The sequence below is a fragment of the Salvelinus fontinalis genome, chromosome 1 (genome assembly GCF_029448725.1).
Source record: "Salvelinus fontinalis isolate EN_2023a chromosome 1, ASM2944872v1, whole genome shotgun sequence".
NCBI lineage: Eukaryota > Metazoa > Chordata > Actinopteri > Salmoniformes > Salmonidae > Salvelinus > Salvelinus fontinalis.
This window is the reverse complement of record NC_074665.1, coordinates 11,874,035-11,888,169: the sequence shown is the minus strand read 5'-3', so window position 1 is coordinate 11,888,169 and position 14,135 is coordinate 11,874,035. Positions and strand designations below refer to the sequence as shown.

Sequence of the window (14,135 nt, the reverse complement as noted above, 5' to 3'; positions counted from 1 at the left end):
ATCCAGGATGGCACATCAATGCGAGCTGTGGCAAAAAGGTTTGCTGTGTCTGTCAGCGGAGTGTCCAGAGCATGGAGGCGCTACCAAGAGAAAGGCCAGTACATCAGGAGACGTGGAGGAGGCCGTAGGAGGGCAACAACCCAGCAGCAGGTCTGCTACCTCCACCTTTGTGCAAGGAGGTGCACTGCCAGAGCCCTGCAAAATTACCTCCAGCAGGCCAGAAATGTGCATGTGTCAGCATATGGTCTCACAAGGGGTCTGAAGATCTCATCTCGGTACCTATTGGCAGTCAGGCTACCTCTGGCGAGCACATGGAGGGCTGTGCGGCCCCACAAAGAAATGCCACCTCACACCATGACTGACCCATCGCCAAACCGGTCATGTTGGAGGATGTTGCAGGCAGCAGAACGTTCTCCACGGCGTCTCCAGACTCTCTCACGTCTGTCACATGTGCTCATGTGCTCAGTGTGAACCTGCTTTCATCTGTGAAGAGCACAGGGCGCCAGTGGCGAATTTGCCAATCTTGGTGTTCTCTGGCAAATGCCAAACGTCCTGCACGGTGTTGGGCTGTAAGCACAACCCCCACCTGTGGACGTCGGGCCCTCATACCACCCTCATGGAGTCTGTTTCTGACTGTTTGAGCAGACACATGCACATTTGTGGCCTGCTGGAGGTCATTTTGCAGGGCGCTGGCAGTGCAGCTCCTTGCACAAAGGCGGAGGTAGCGGTCCTGCTGCTGGGTTGTTGCCCTCCTACGGCCTCCTCCACGTCTCCTGATGTACTGGCCTGTCTCCTGGTAGTGCCTCCATGCTCTGGACACTACGCTGACAGACACAGCAAACCTTTTTGCCACAGCTCGCATTGATGTGCCATCCTGGATGTACTGCACTACCTGAGCCACTTGTGTGGGTTGTAGACTCCGTCTCATGTTACCACTAGAGTGAGAGCACCGCCAGCATTCAAAAGTGACCAAAACATCAGCCAGGAAGCATAGGAACTGAGAAGTGGTCTGTGGTCACCACCTGCAGAATCACTCCTTTATTGGGGGTGTCTTGCTAATTGCCTATAATTTCCACCTTTTGTCTATTCCATTTGCACAACAGCATGTGCAATTTATTGTCAATCAGTGTTGCTTCCTAAGTGGACAGTTTGATTTCACAGAAGTGTGATTGACTTGGAGTTACATTGTGTTGTTTAAGTGTTCCCTTTATTTTTTTGAGCAGTGTATATTCATTTGATAGAGGTAATGAACTGTCCATTGATCAGCACAGCGATTGATAAAACAGGACCGTGTTTGGAAAACAAGTGGTTCTGAGTGTGTCAATATTACACAGGTGAGTGAAAGGTTCCAGAAGTCAGGAATGCAGACAGCCTCTATAGACCTCTATATGAGTGACTGTGTCCAACCCACCGCCACCTGTTGTTATGTTGGGCACCTACTGACCCCCAAAACATATCTTTATAAAATATATTTATTTTTCATTGAATGTATTGTTAAAATAAAGGGTTAAGGAAATATTGGCAGGCACCACATTACTACAAGACAAAACAGCTCACTCCATCAAACCTGATGGTGCCGTAAGTATAAAAGCAATGCTTGCTTTCATAAAATGAAAACAAAAGCTTGAAAAGGTAATGGAATGGGGTAATGTCTAAGTGTGGCTGGGAAGAATAAAATATATGACATTGTATGCGGTACAAATCACATTATTGTGGGAACTAACACCTCAAGTAATCTCCTCTTGGGCTCCCGAGTGGCACAGCTGTCTAAGGCACTGCATCTCAGTGCTAGAGGCATCACTACAGACCCTGGTTCGATCCCTGGCTGTATCCCAACCAGTTGTGATCGGGAGTCCCAAAGGGCGGCGCACAATTGGCCCAGCGTTGTCTGGGTTAGGGGAGGGTTTGGCCGGCGGTAGGCTGTCATTGTAAAATAAGAATTTGTTCTTAACTGACTTGTCTAGTCAAATAAAGAGTATGAATTAGGCTGTCTGAGAAGGTTTGCTTCCTAAGCAACCTGAATACACATTGTTTGAAGTACAATAGACCAACATAGCTACTTTAGTAGGTCAGAGCTTTCCTTTGAGATAGCTAGCATACACAAATCAGTGGTGGTAGTCGAAGTCATTTTGAAATGTAATGCAGTTGAGTGGTAACAATGACATGTTGTGGATTGACATCCATACAAGCATTATACTCTGATTTTTATCTCAACATAGTGTGAAATACACATAAATTGTCTAAATGTAGGCTAGTTTTGCTGGCGGTCAATGAGGAGACTCGCATTTCCATGGCAATTCCATTGTTTTGATCGAGTTCGATTGACCCCTTTACCGCGTGTATAATCATGCATAGTTCAGTATTCTGTCAGACATTCTTCCATATCCCTTTAGAAACATCCTGTCCTCATACACAGAGACTGTACCAAAGGCGTCACTGTCCGATGTGGGGGTTTGGGTCTCTCTATCACCCCCCCAGTGTGAGTTAGTTCACTCCGAAGTCATCTCTGTGGTACTCGCCATCATAGTCTTGTCCTGCCATGAAGCAGACCACACTCTTATGGGCCTGGAGGGTTGAGAGTAGTACGTCGTAGTTTCAGACTAGGGAGATGGGATCTGTAGAGCTGGGGTGGATAGGGAGATAGCTGGGGTGGATAGGGAGATGGGATCTGTAGAGCTGGGGTGGATAGGGAGATAGCTGGGGTGGATAGGGAGATGGGATCTGTAGAGCTGGGGTGGATAGGGAGATAGCTGGGGTAGATAGGGAGATGGGATCTGTAGAGCTGGGGTGGATAGGGAGATAGCTGGGGTGGATAGGGAGATGGGATCTGTAGAGCTGGGGTGGATAGGGAGATAGCTGGGGTAGATAGGGAGATGGGATCTGTAGAGCTGGGGTGGATAGGGAGATAGGATCTGTAGAGCTGGGGTGGATAGGGAGATAGCTGGGGTGGATAGGGAGATGGGATCTGTAGAGCTGGGGTGGATAGGGAGATAGCTGGGGTGGATAGGGAGATGGGATCTGTAGAGCTGGGGTGGATAGGGAGATAGGATCTGTAGAGCTGGGGTGGATAGGGAGATAGCTGGGGTGGATAGGGAGATGGGATCTGTAGAGCTGGGGTGGATAGGGAGATAGGATCTGTAGAGCTGGGGTGGATAGGGAGATAGCTGGGGTGGATAGGGAGATGTGATCTGTAGAGCTGGGGTGGATAGGGAGATAGGATCTGTAGAGCTGGGGTGGATAGGGAGATAGCTGGGGTGGATAGGGAGATGGGATCTGTAGAGCTGGGGTGGATAGGGCGATAGCTGGGGTGGATAGGGAGATGGGAATCTGTAGAGCTGGGGTGGATAGGGAGATAGCTGGGGTGGATAGGGAGATAGGATCTGTAGAGCTGGGGTGGATAGGGAGATAGCTGGGGTGGATAGGGAGATGGATCTGTAGAGCTGGGGTGGATAGGGAGATTTTTTCAATTAGTTAGATTTAGTCAATGGTTTTGTCAATGAGTCTATTGAGTCACATTAGTGATATCCCATTTCTTGATAACTGTTATAACATGTGTTATGTAGGCCTCATTACTTGATTCATTGACAATGGTGACCTGATCTCCAGTTTGTCGTGCACCAACAACAGAACTTCTTCCAGCCAGTGCAGCTGATATTGGTCTGAATCCTCTATTGACAACAAATCTCTGCTCCAGCCCTGTAGCTGCTAAAACATAGGGAGAAAAACATTTATTAAACAGGTGTCAAATACTTCAAATCACCTCTTATTCAGAGCTATAGGTTCTCCATAGTCAAGTTACAGGAAGTTGTGCAGTATAGAATAGTTGCAGGTGGTATTCATCTCATAAGCTAAGAACAAGTACAAGAACAAGAAGACTAAGTCAAAATGCATTGCAGTTGTGCCTCCTGGTGTATATATGATATATATTATACGCTGGTCTGCTACTTATGTAGTTTTGTATTATACAGTGCATATTATCTGTAAATAGTTCACGGAAGTTTTCTTTCTTGGATTACCTGCCATTTAGGGGCCTACCTTCTGCTGTCCTCATCTACCCTGCAGGGAAAGTGCACTACCTGTGCTATAAAGGACCAGACCTCCTGACTAACAGCAGACCTACCTGGTGGGTGGTTCAGATCATTGTCGTTGTGCGTCTTTAAAAAAGACCAATAGCCTGGTGGTATTGAACACTGGACTCCTCCCTCCCTAGTACGATGACATCATAGGCATCCAAAACGACAAATCGGTATTTGGATGGTTGGACTGAAATGATACACATAGATATCACCAGTGCTGGGACGTCCCCCTTGCTGATTCAGAATCAGTAGTGCTGTTGAGAACCGACCGCAGTAGAGTGTCTGCTAAGTTATAAAACTCATTGTTTCCCTAAACGTTGTGGACTTCAACCAGTGAGGACTCAAACTTTTTCATCACCGTTTCCGGAGCCCGCTCCGGCGCATCATGCATCTTGTTGAAGACATTGATAATGTCCCTAAACTGAAGCATTAAGCGGGGTTGACATTTTTCCACGTCACGCCTCTCCTGTGCATTGCGCAATAGGTGAAGACTTTTACTGTAGTATCATTTCCTTGTATGTTTAAAATTGAAGCCATAGTCTCTATCGGCGTATTGAATGTCAGTGACTATTCCAAACGTAAACAGTGGTTGGATGCAGTTCCTCATTCCCGGTTTCATGATTTCATTGATCAAACTCCACTTGAGAAAGCCAGCTAAGCTTGTAACATTTTGGACGCTGCCAGAACTCTTGCTTATTCTACCTACTTGTGTAAAGTAGAGGGAAGGTTGCCCGGATTTCATTGTTTCAATGTCCACTGAGACGGAAACAATGTTTCTAAAATACCTGCAAAGTTCTTACATGTCCAACTGAATTTTCACGAACATCCTATCTTCTTCTTGTTTTCTTCTTCTTGTTTTCTTGTTTTTCTTCTTGCTTTTCTTTTTCTTGTTTTTCTTCTTGCTTTTCTTCTTCTTGTTTTCTTGTTCTTGTTTTCTTGTTTTTCTTCTTGCTTTTCTTTTTCTTGTTTTTCTTCTTGCTTTTCTTCTTCTTGTTTTTCTTGTTCTTTGATGAGGTTTAATGGCGGTTGGCCATTATATGTTACCGCCATATATTAGATGCCAACTCTACACTCATTAAAACCCACAACCCCATTCCACTACTTTAACCCTATCTGGTCCTAACCCAGGCCAACGACCTGAGAGGACGAGACACTACCACTCAACACACCTTGTAACTCTTCTGAACTCAAATCTCGTACCTCCAAGTACTTCTCTGCAGCTGCCACCACAACATCTATTTTCTGTGACTTATGTTCCATCTCTGCGATACAGTTGATAACTGTTGCGATGAACGCTCAGAAGCCAACCTTACTGAAGAAGCGTACAGTATATCACTTTGGCCTATCCTTACTACTAACTGGGCTCCTCTCAGGATCCTTCATCCTTGATCCATCCTCCTCTACCTTCTTCACTGCCTCATCAGACAACACCTTGGGCACTTCTCTGACCCTTCTCTGACCCCTCAACCTGCCTATTCTTCAACGGATACCGCCGATCCCCAGCAACATGTGCACCCCGACAGTTGACACACACAACTTCTTCTACCAAAACTACAGATCCCTCTGTCCCATGCCCTCCTGCACACTTCCTACATCTTGGAATTTCCCTCCTACACACTGCTGGGACCTGGCCATAAACATGGCACCTGAAACGCAGTGGGTTCGGCACAAAAGCTGTAACAGGATAACTCATATATCCTAACATGACTTTGTCGGGTAAAGACTCTGATTCAAAACTCAAAAGAACAGACTGTGTTGCCTCTTTTTCACCTCGCCCCCCACCGGGTCTGCGTCGCACCAATCGGCGGGCGTCACAAACACAAGGAATTTTCAACTTTAATTGCTCCGCCTCCACACTAAATGCTACCCCAGAAATCACTCCCTTCAATGGCGACCGATTTCTAAGAGCAAAGCGAGGCACAGATCATGGCCCAAGTTACGTCGCACGGAGTGCCCGTTCCCTCTGATCTGAAGAAACACAAACAAACATCACAAGTCCACTTTGGGTTACCTTCACCGACTCAACAGAACCTACCATATTTTCCACCCAACCTGATACCACATATGGATCAGCCAAAAGGCCTGGATCCACTTTCTTCAGAAATCTCACTCCCACTGGACCAAACTCATCGTTATCATAACCATGTCCATCAATGCAAGGCTCAGACTCCAAGCTGCTCACTACACCTTCCACCACTTAAATCTCCATCATTCAATGCCATTTCACCTCCAGAACTCGGTCTGGCGCACAGCTCACATCCATTTCACCTCCAGAACTCGGTCTGGCGCACAGCTCATTAATCCTCTTCTTGTCCCTCTTCTCCTGGCTTTTGCTAGCGGCTCTGTCAGGTTTTGGCCAGGACTGTTCTGGTTTTGGTCACTAGATGTCCCCATTGCACCTTTTTTGAACCTTTTGTTTTTTCCTTGCTCTCTTATTGTTTGCACCTGTATGTCGTTCCCTTGTTTGTATTTAAACCCTGTGTGTTCCTCAGTTCTTTGCTCAGTGTTTGTATGTTAGCACCCAGCCCCAGCCCAAGCCTTTTTGTGTGAAACATATATTTCTCTTATTGGATTTTCCAGAGGTTCTCTGGTTAAGTTCTTGTGTATTTTTGAGTAGTCTTTTGAGGTTTGTTTTTCCCTGCTGTTTTTACCACTTTGTGGAGTTTCTTTGTATTTTGGAGGATATCCATTTTGTGCCTCTTGGCTTTATTTTGGACGTGGTGGATTTATATTCTTTGCCTGAAGATCTTGTCCTTTTATTAAATCATTATCTCTAGTACTGCTGAGTCTGCCTCATCTTCTGGGTTCTGCCAACTATTAGTGACTGTTTCTCTCACCGGGTCCTGACAGGCTCAGTGTCATGCTGAAGTAACTCCATCTCATAATTAAGCAATAAAGCCAGAGGAGGTGGGTATATGGCCAATATACCACGGCTAAGGGCTGTTCTTAGGCACGGCCCTTAACCGTGGTATATTAGCCATATACCACAAACCCCTGAGGTGCCTTATTGCTATTATAAACTGGTTACCAATGTAATTAGAGCAGTAAAAATAAATGTTTTGTCATACCCGTGGTATACGGTCTGATATACCACAGCTTTCAGCCAATCAGCATTCAGTGCTCGAACCACCCAGTTTATAATCAGAATTAGATCATGGCAGGTAAACAAAGAGAAATGTCCCTCCTGAGCTGCACTCAGTAAAAACTTTCAAAGTCCTATCAAATATCAAATAGGGTGTTGTGGTCGCATGGCAGGTTACAGATGAGTAGCATTATAACACCACCAAATGCACAGGAGTGTTGTGGAATATTGAACACCAGAGCCATCTAGATAAATCTAGGAGGTGGGGCTCTATTGACTCATCAAAAGAATGTGAAGTAAAAAGTAGGCCTGTTTTTTCACAGTATTGACACTAGAGGGTAGTGAATAGTCATACTAGAACTCACTGGCTATAGAACAATGTTGGCTAGGAGGGCTCCTGTTGCTGTCAGAGCTACTAGGAGTACTGGGTGGATGGAGTCAAACGCAGAGAGCAAGGTTAAGGAACGTGGATTTATTTCCAATGCACAGGGAAAAGATCATGCCCTAAAACATACGGGCGCATGAGAAAAGAAGTCCAAAAACACCGGACTAAACTGTTCCGAGGAAATACAAAATCCACTACACGATCCAACACCAACATAACAGAAAGTAAGCCCGCACAACAGCCAGCGGGCTACCTAACCTTATATAGCCTAACCACCCAACTAAACTCAAAACAGGTGCACCCAATCAGCCCAAACTAACAGAAACAAAAAGGAAAGAATCGATGGCAGCTAGTAGGCCGGTGACGACGACCGCCGAGCTCCGCCCGAACAGGAAGAGGCACCATCCTCGGCGGGATTCGTGACAGTACCCCCCCTCTGACGCGCGGCTCCCGCAGCGCGCCGACCCCGGCCTCGAGGACGACCCGGAGGGCGAGGCGCAGGACAATCCGGGTGGCGACGGTGGAAATCAGCCAAGAGGGAAGGATCTAAAATATCTTTCCCCGGTACCCAGCACCTCTCCTCCGGACCGTACCCCTCCCAGTCAACGAGGTACTGCAGGCCCCTCACCCGGCATCTCGAGTCCAGAATAGCTCGTACAGCGTACGCCGGGGACCCCTCGACATCCGGAGGGACCACACTTTTCAATAGTTTACATTTTACCCAACACCACAGTATTTTACAAGGTCGGGGTGTCAAACATTCATGTCTTGTGGTTTCAGTTGACAAAGGGTCCATTTTATTTCAAGACAGCTTTGGTAGAAGTTGATAATTGATGATTAATGCTGCATTCATAACCAAGTGTGAAGTTGTAAATACCAGTTGCATTCACATGCTTGGAACTTGTTGGGAAACTCAGATTGGCTATTTTCCAACAAACACAAAACATATTAATATATTGTTTTTTATAAATAATGTTTTGTTGTTGCATTTAAATGCTGCTGTCCAGGTAATTAACCTTTATTTAACTAGGCAAGTCAGTTAAGAACAAATTCTTATTTACAATGACGGCCTACCGGGGAACAGTGGGTTAACTGCCTTGTTCAGGGGCAGAACAACAGAATTTTACCTGCCCAACGCTCTAACCACTAGGCTCCCTGCCGCACCGAATTAAAGGTACCTTCATAGAAACTGACTCAAGAAAAAGTGAAAGTCACCCAGTAAAATACTACTTGATTAAAAGTATTTGGTTTTAAATATACTTAAGTATCAAAAGTAAAAGTATGAATAATTAAAAATTCCTTATATTAAGCAAACCAGATGGCACAATTGTATTTTATTTTTATATTTACGGATAGCTAGGCTCACACCAACACTCAGACTTAATTTACAAACAAAGCATTTGTGTTTAGTGAGTCCGCCAGATCAGAAGCAGTAGGGATGACCAGGGACGTTCTCTTGATAAGTGTGTGAATTGGACAGTACTTTGGGTGTCAGGGAAAATGTATGGAGTAAAAAGGGTGAAAGGGTGAAATACCACAGTGTGACATCACAGCAGCAAGATTTGTGACCTGTTGCCACAAAAGAGGGGCAAACAGTGAAGAACAAACACCATTGTAAATACAACCCATATTTATGTTAATTTATTTTTACTTTTTTACTTTAACTATTTGCACATCGTTACAACACTGTATATATACATAATATGACATCGAAATGTATTTATTATTTTGGAACTTCTGTGAATGTAATGTTTACTGTTCATTGTTATTGTTTATTTCACTTTTGTATATTATCTACCTCACTTGCTTTGGCAATGTTAACATATTTTTCCCATGTAAATAAAGCGCCTTGAATTGAATTGACAGAAAAAGAAAGCGAGACATCCCACTCGCAAGTTTTTTCTGGTTCATATTCAGTCAATGAACTACGCAGACCAGACCTAGCTGCTCTTGCACTGATGTCTATGGGAGACCCACCCATTTAAGTAGATCAAAAACCGTCACCATGTTTTTCAATGCTCCACGGCCTGGGTAAGACTTCTTTATTTATCCACCATCTTTGATAACTCACGTGCAAAAACACAAACGCGAGTACCGGGTTATGTCTTATAAAAGCGCAAATGGAATTGAAGGAGCGCAGAGTTGACTGTGGCTTTCGCGAAAGGGAGTTCACACAAGTAGAGAATCTCCCGTAGGTACACACACTCAGAGAACATCTGCGCAGAGTTAAGGATTATATTGCCTAATGTTGGATTGTTGCCATTGATGCGCTAACTAATCAACATTACAAGTACACAATAAATTATACTCTGAAAGAACTAAGTGATTCTCGAGGAGGGGGCTCAGTCTGTGTGAATCTAGGAGCGGACCCGACGTTTTCCCAGAGAAGATAACGATGTCTGGCTCTTATTGCAAAAGTTTATACTCCTTCAGCGGGGACCAACATCAGCAGGGTTTGACTTTCGAAGTGGGAGAAATCATAAGGATAGTTCATCCGTTGCCTGGCGGCTGGTGGGAAGGAGAGCTGGATGGAGTCAGGGGATGGTTCCCATCAAGTTATGTTCAAGTCTTAGAGGTAAGTCTGAATGTCCGCTCTCAGCGGGGCTGGATTCCCGAACGTGCACGTAAGGCACTGAGGACTCCATGACTGCTCATTCCTGACACATTCCACTGGAATTCTCAGGTCCCCTGCCTGCGTGCCTGTGTCTGTATGTATGAGTAAGCATGGCAGATCACTGAGGAAAAACGCTACTCTGTCACAGCAGGGTCAGGCGCACACTGGTGTGGTATGCAGGTGAACACTGTAGGTCGTCATTGTAAATAAGAATGTGTTCTTAACTGACTTGCCTAGTTAAATAGAAAATGAAAAAATTAAATCACAGGGTTCACAGGAGAGCACGAGAATCATTGGCAATGGACAGTGTCTTGAATCAGGTTTTTAGCCAAGAGCAACATCTTTCATTGTTCAATCACCCACATGGGTATATGCTCTTAAAAACCAACGAGGAGATGGGAGAGGCGGGACTTGCAGCACCTCACGCTTCACAAATAAAACCACGTTTTATTTTAGCGTCTGGCTATGCAGATGCATGCGAGCAGTGTGGGTGCAATGATTGAATAACATGTATGTGTAAATGTGTTTTGCAATGCTCGGGATGCGACGCAAGTGGTGTGGTCAGCATATAAGATCACCATGCGTCTGGAGCAGTGGAAATGCGTTCTCTGGAGTGATGAATCATGCTTCATCATCTGGCAGTCCGACGAACAAATCTGGGTTTGGCGGATGCAAGGAGAACGCTGCCTGCCTCAATGCCTAGTGCCAACTGTAAAGTTTGGTAGAGGAGGAATAATGGTATTGGGCTGTTTTTCATGGTTCAGGCTAGGCCCCTTAGTTCTAGTGAAGGGACATCTTAATTCTACAGCATACAATGACATTCTAGACGATTATATGCTTCCAACTTTTTGGGAACAGTTTGGGGAAGGCCCTTTCCTGTTTAAGCATGTCAATGCCCCCTTGCACAAAGCAAGGTCCATACAGAAATGTTTTGTCGAGATCAGTGTGGAAGAACTTGACTGGCCTGCACAGAGCCCTGACCTCAACCCCATTGAACAGCTTTGGGATGAATTGGAACACCGACTGCGAGCCAAGCCTATCGCCCAACATCAGTGCCCGACCTCACTAATGCTCTTGTGGCTGAATGGAAGCAAGTCCCCGCAGGCTGTTATAAAAGCAAAGGAGGGACCACTCCATATTAATGCCCATGATTTTGAAATGAGATGTTTGACAAGCAGGTGTCCACATACTTTTGGTCATGTAGTGTACGATATGAACCTCAACTACACAATTTGATCCATCAAATTTACCCCGAGGATTCAACCCTGTGGGAAGCTTCATGCACCATTGACCTCAGTGAGAAGACGGGCCCTTTGCCGTCTGGTGGGGGGAAATGGGGCTGCTACAGGCTATATACCAGCAGCCTTTTCAAAACGTGGTTTGGCCTTTAGACATAGTCACTAACACTGGTATGGCAGAAGCACACTTTAGAGAGCAGACATATTAATGACACTACGCCGTCATTGTAATAATGCATCTATTAAGATACCAATAGAGGATGCTATGAATCCATTTCATTAACCTTTAATAATGTGGTTAGGACCTGTTAACACGTTCATGAAATGCTTATACACCTGTAATAAATGCGTTATATATATTTAGTCAAAGTAAATCGTTACCATACAGTGATATACATCCTATATTCCGACCAAGGTGTATTTAATGACAGAGTCAGGGGGATGTGTGTTTTCAGCCCTGGCGTAGTGCTGTGCTTTCATCTACATCTGAGACACTTTCCGTTGTCATCTTCAGCAGACGAGGCTTTGTTCTCCAAACATGCTATTCTTCTTCTTCACACTCCGATGAATCATTCAACAGAAAACGTTGTCATCAGGCCTGCTCAGATCCTCAGATCAGACCCTCAGATCCACACCGTCCCCAGGACCCTCCTTGTGTAGATAGATACTGCCTTCATTTTAACAAACTAATCATATTTTATGATGAGATGTTGATAACAACTTTAACTTTCAGGTTTGAACCTTGTGCTGTTGTTGTGGAAGCTGGAGGCTCCTTTCAGATAAAGAGTACATGGAAGGGGATGATGGTGATAATGAGCTATTCGTTTCCTGTTACTATGACAGTGATCACTGAGTGAGGGATGACAGCTGTGTTTGATTGGGGAACTGTTTGTTTCCTTTTTTAATTTCATTTCCCAGCTCACTGATTGGCCAGCGAGAGAGAGGATATGTGGTTGCCATTTAAATCAAATCAAATCACATTTTATTGGTCGCATACACATGGTTAGCAGATGTTATTGCGAGTATAGGGAAATGTTTGTGCTTCTAGTTCTGATGTACAGTTGAAGTCGGAAGTTTACATACACCTTAGCCAACTACATTTAAACTCAGTTTTTCACAATTCCTGTCATTTAATCCTTGTACAAATTCCCTGTCTTAGGTCAGTTAGGATCACCACTTTATTTTAAGAATGTGAAATGTCAGAATAATAGTAGAGAGAATGATTTATTTCAGCTTTTATTTCTTTCATCACATTCACAGTGGGTCAGAAGTTTACATACACTCAATTAGTATTTGGTAGCATTGCCTTTAAATTGTTTAACTTTGGTCAAACATTTCGGGTATTTTGGCCCATTCCTCCTGACAGAGCTGGTGTAACTGAGTCAGGTTTGTAGGCCTCCTTGCTCGTTCACGCTTTTTCAGTTCTGCAGAGAAATTGTCTAAAGGATTGAGGTCAGGGCTTTGTGATGGCCACTCCAATACCTTGACTTGGCTGTCCTTAAGCCATTTTGCCACAACTTTGGAAGTATGCTTTGGGTCATTGTCCATTTGCAAGACCCATTTGCGACCAAGCTTTAACTTCCTGACTGATGCCTTGAGATGTTGCTTCAATATATCAACATAATTTTCCTACCTCATGATGTCATCAATTTTGTGAAGTGCACCAGCCCCTCCTGCAGCAAAGCACCCCCACAACATGATGCTGCCACCCCTGTGCTTCACGGTTGAGATGGTGTTCTTCGGCTTCAAGCCTCCCCCTTTTTCCTCCGAACATAACAATGCTCATTATGGCCAAACAGTTCTATTTTTGTTTCATCAGACCAGAGGACATTTCTCCAAAAAGTACGGTCTTTGTCCCCACGTGCAGTTGCAAACCGTAGTCTGGCTTTTTTATGGCGGTTTTGGAGCAGTGGCTTCTTCCTTGCTGAGCTGCCTTTCAGGTTATGTCGATATAGGACTCATTTTACTGTGGATATAGATACTTTTGTACCTGTTTCCTCCAGCATCTTCACAAGGTCCTTTGCTGTTGTTCTGGGATTGATTTGCACTTGTCGCACCAAAGTACGTTCATCTCTAGGAGACAGAACGCGTCTCCTTCCTGAGCAGTATGACGGCTGCGTGGTCCCATGGTGTTTATACTTGCATACTATTGTTTGTACAGATGAACGTGGTACCTTTAGGCATTTGGGAAATTGCTCCCAAGGATGAACCAGACTTGTGGAGCTTTCCAATTTTCTTTATGAGGTCTTGGTTGATTTATTTTGATTTTCTCATGATGTCAAGCAAAGAGCCACTGAGTTTGAAGGTAGGCCTTGAAATACATCCACAGGTGCACCTCCAATTGACACAAATTATGTCAATTAGCCTATCAGAAAGTTCTAAAGCCATGACATAATTGTCTGGTATTTTCCAAGCTGTTTAAAGGCACAGTCAACTTAGTGTATGTAAACTTCTGACCCACTGGAAATGTGATACAGTGAATTATGAGTGAAATAATCTGTCTGTAAACAATTGTTGGAAAAATGACTTGTGTCATGCATTAAGTAGATGTCTTATCCGACTTGCCAAAACTATAGTTTGTTAACAAGAAATGTGTGGAGTGGTTGAAAAACAAGATTTAATGACTCCAACCTAAGTGTATGTAAACTTCTGACTTCAACTGTATGATGTTATGAGATGTTTGGGACAGTGTGGTTGAAGATAACCACGTCTAACTTCTCTGTCAGTAAAGTTCTACCTG

The 14,135-nt window shown here is 44.5% G+C and overlaps 1 protein-coding gene and 1 pseudogene across 1 annotated transcript in view; one reads left to right on the top strand and one right to left on the bottom strand.

Annotated features, from left to right (window-relative positions):
• Window positions 1-2,323: 2,323 nt before the first annotated feature.
• LOC129850232 (manganese-dependent ADP-ribose/CDP-alcohol diphosphatase-like) lies at window positions 2,324-4,695 on the bottom strand (annotated as a pseudogene).
• Window positions 4,696-9,679: 4,984 nt separating this feature from the next.
• LOC129815725 (growth arrest-specific protein 7-like) overlaps window positions 9,680-14,135 on the top strand; it is a 144,495-nt gene continuing 140,039 nt past the window's right edge. Inside the window, exon 1 of the mRNA XM_055869834.1 lies at window positions 9,680-10,118. Within this exon, the coding sequence (XP_055725809.1) occupies window positions 9,939-10,118 (180 nt within the window). The 5' untranslated portion in view covers window positions 9,680-9,938. The remainder of the gene's footprint in view (window positions 10,119-14,135) is intronic.